This window comes from Varroa jacobsoni, unplaced genomic scaffold, assembly GCF_002532875.2.
Source record: "Varroa jacobsoni isolate VJ856 unplaced genomic scaffold, vjacob_1.0 scaffold_631, whole genome shotgun sequence".
NCBI lineage: Eukaryota > Metazoa > Arthropoda > Arachnida > Mesostigmata > Varroidae > Varroa > Varroa jacobsoni.
The window spans coordinates 98,083-101,923 of NW_019213533.1; the positions used below are offsets into that span (position 1 = coordinate 98,083).

The 3,841-nt window shown below is 40.1% G+C and overlaps 1 protein-coding gene across 4 annotated transcripts in view; it reads left to right on the forward strand.

Moving 5' to 3' along the window:
• LOC111262174 (protein NDRG1) overlaps positions 1-3,841 on the forward strand; it is a 40,683-nt gene that overhangs the window by 36,118 nt on the left and 724 nt on the right. For all 4 annotated transcript variants that reach the window (XM_022836241.2, XM_022836240.2, XM_086968981.1 and 1 more), the window contains exon 3: positions 2,426-3,241. In XM_022836241.2, the coding sequence (XP_022691976.1) occupies positions 2,426-3,241 (816 nt within the window). The remainder of the gene's footprint in view (positions 1-2,425; positions 3,242-3,841) is intronic.

Here is a 3,841-nt window from a genome sequence, read left to right on the forward strand (position 1 = left end):
AGCTAAGCGTATAGGTATAATACTATCTTTTGCTCTGGTGTTTGTCTAAGTAATGTAGCAGTCTTTCCAACAAACGCGACTTGCCCTTGTCCACCTTTGTAAACATTAATATACTCAAAACGATCTAAAATAGATGTAATATTAACTAAAGCTCCTATTAGATTAGCCCTAAAGTAGTATTTTTTATACAGATGTACTTAAATTCCAAAAGCCTTCTATCTTTGGTTAAGCCTGGATTTGACACTGGCGCTGCGTCGATGATGAGCGGTTCAGCATATTAGAGAAAATAGTCTAAGCTATAACCTTTTATCATGAAATCTCGTGGAATCCAGTTTAAACGTTGCGTCACGCCACCATATGTTCTGAATGTTTTGATGAGGCAGCCGTGATAACACCAGAATCTTCAGTTATATCCTTAGGTTTAAAGTCTAAACCTGAGGTCAAGCCTTTAAGTCCAGTCATAAAAATCTAGCAAATTCTGCTGCAAGATAAAATTCGCTTGAGCACTATTAATAGATTTGCTTATATTTTGATTGATAGTGATGGCGGCATTGTGTACACACTGGAGGGTTTATATACATTAAAGAGCCGAAAGAACGAGTACCTTGAAAACATCTAGCCGTTATATTAGCCTTCCAAGCATACTAACCATTCAGACGAGCTTCATTCCATTCAGATGAGCTAGAAGGTTACCAGTAGATTTTCTACCCCAAATTCCCGGAGAACGAGCAGCCTTAAGTATGTGCCGTATTCGACAGCAGAAGAAAGGTCAGGATGTATAGCGTCAAAACAATGAAACCTGCCATACTTGGTTGCCTAATCGAATTAAGTATTCTACGGCCGAAGTATTTTACTATTTGAGGTGGCAGGCATACTTCTTTGGTTTCGTTGCCAAATTTCGATGATCTCTCGGTGGAGGTCTTTTCGAAGTGCCTCTTCAAGATTTCGGACCTCTCTTTATCGTCTATCGAAAATGTTCCGCTGACTTAGCATATTGGTCTAAAAGAATCTCCTGCTGCTGACCCCTGAAAAACGTTATAAACGCTTTCAATGTTCGCATTGCATAGCGTAGCGCCCTTTCTCACAACGCATCGCCTCTCCTTAGCTTTAGCGACTTCGTTTTGCAGAAAGAAGACAGTATCCTGCTTTCGGTCACCATACGGGTCTGATGCGACCTTATCATCTGCTCATATATAAACATACGAATTATCTTCATCAGTATGGGCTTATACTCTATATAATTAATAATTTGTATTAATCTGATTAGTATGTCCAATCCGTGTGGTTTTGTCAGATCAGATTTTTTACAAAATTGGAAGTACTTCACGAAAGATTATACCTGCAACTGATAGACATGTCATAGAACTTGTGAACTCTTCAACAAATATGCGATCTAGAAATCGATATACGTTATCCTTAGGTTTAATGCTCAATTATCGCTCCATCTGAAAATGTCGTGGTCGGTTAATAGGAGTAACCTCTTTATGAAGTAATATGCTTCTGTCCGGATGGCACGTTTTACAAATGTTGGCGCAGAACTCGTCCTTTGTGGAGCTTACGTGCAAGGTTCTTTGCTGTAACGTAGTAAAAACGTTTGACATCTACTCCAGACAACATCATTTTTTATTTTTACATCAACCTAAATATGTTGGAACCTTTACTAGTCGTCTTATTGTATGAACGAATCGAGTGGGTTCTATCGTCCCATTCACGATGAAACAACTCGTTTTAACTTGATATAGTCGTCTCCTTTTCGATAAGAAACTAACAAGGAAACTAACGAACATTATTGTAATCTGAAGTTCTTTACTTAGATGCCCAAATTAGACACCACGTCTGATAAGGTGAAATATTAGTCGTCCCTGCCAGCTCATGTCTATTGTTCACAAACCCACTATATTCATCGGATGCACTATGGCTGTCGAGGGTACAACGAACTTGAAGAAATCTGCAATGCCGGCTGCAACTCGGCTGCATTCGTTGTATCACTGGAGAGTTCGCTTAAGACGATGAAAACTTGATCGGCCATTAGATCTGCTTGCCTCTTCGGTGCACTGTGTGGGCTTTCAGTCCGATGCAACACTTTTCATAGAATTTGATAATTATCGTTCTTGTGCAATCCACTGATATTAAAAAAACCCTAGCGGAGATCATCAGACGATCGAAGATGAGGCCGTCCTCTGGCACGTAGCTCAGCTGTGGAGCCCGGGTCGCAAGATTTACTATTGACTCTATCCGTGTTTTATTGTGATGTGCCTTGTGCATTTAACTCCTAAGTATAAATGGCCAGAACATGTGGTTTACTGTCAAATGAAAGTGATCTGGACATGCATTGCCATCCGTTAGATACGTATCGCACACAACGATGCGGTTGGTTAGCGTGGATGTAAAACCGATAATCTTCAATTATAGTTTTTTATTACAGGTACGGAAAGTTAACACGCCCTATGGAGAGTTTACTGTAACAATTGTTGGAGATTCCAGATCTGCCATCTTAGTAACAGTGCACGACATTGCCCTCAATCACAATAGCAATTTTCATCAATTTTTCAACGAGCCAGATATGCGAATCTTAATGAACAACTTTTGTATCGTTCATATAGATATGCCAGGTCAAGAGAGCGGTGCTAAGGCACTTCCGGAAGGTCCGAGTACGTATCCCACAATGACGGAACTTGTTTCTGGAGTCAAATATGTCTTAGCGCAGCACGGTATTTCATATTTTATGGGACTTGGTTACGGAGCCGGGGCATTTGTGCTCAGCTTACTAGCCCTCGAGAATCCCGAACTTGTGTCAGGACTTGTGCTCATCAACGCAAACTCCGAGGCGGCGTCTTGGGCAGACCAAGCATATATTCGAACCTATACAACCCTTCTGACGGCCAGTGGCTTCAATCGCGGAGTGCAGGAGTACTTACGTTGGTACCACTGTGGACGAGATGGAGTTGGTTTGCCGAACGTTCTTCAACGATTCGAAGAGCGTATTTTGAACCAGAACCCAAGAAATCTTTCTGGTTGGATGGAGGCCTATAGCAAAAGACCCTCCCTTGGACTGCAGCGGCGGACCAGTTGTCTGGAAACTGACAAGCGAAATTTTCGCTGCCCTGTTTTGCTTGCCGTAGGGCAAGAATCTCCTCATCTTGAGGAGACCAGACGGATGTTTAGCCAATGCGACCCTGACGTAGTTAGTATTCTAGAATTAGCGCATTGCCGAGCGCCTCTCGATGAATGTCCTGTCAAGGTACGGTTGATGTAGATTATATATAGCTCACCAAAAGGCAATTAGTTCATATCTATCTAATGAAATTAAGATGCTATTTATATTTGAAAATAGAGGTTGCTCTACCTCTGGAAACTATGCATTTCAGCATCATTAAAATTACTAGGCAGTTTTCTCGTTTGTTGCGTTTAGATCTTTGATATATCATTTACAGATAGTTATATTAGGATGTTGTAACTAGATTACCAGTGTGCTAATTAAATATTATTATGTAATTATTAGTTAATTATGTAATTTAACGACGTTTTAATTTTTGCCGAAGAAAAACAGATTAATCCACTGTGTAAAGCCACTCCCTTCGAGTATTCCCCCGGTGATATTCATATAATAACACGTAGTTTCTTTTTTATTTTTAATGCATTTCTGTAACATCTCCGGAAAGTCAGAAACCAATCTTTTTAATCCGGCATAACCAAAATTTTCAAGATAGCCTTCTTTAACACGACAGGGAACTTTCTGTCGAAATTTGCTTAATTAGTTATATGAAAAGTCTAGTTTATGTGAAACGTTCGATAATGAGCTAATTTTCGGAAGTTCTTTTTGATCTTCGATCTGTTGCAG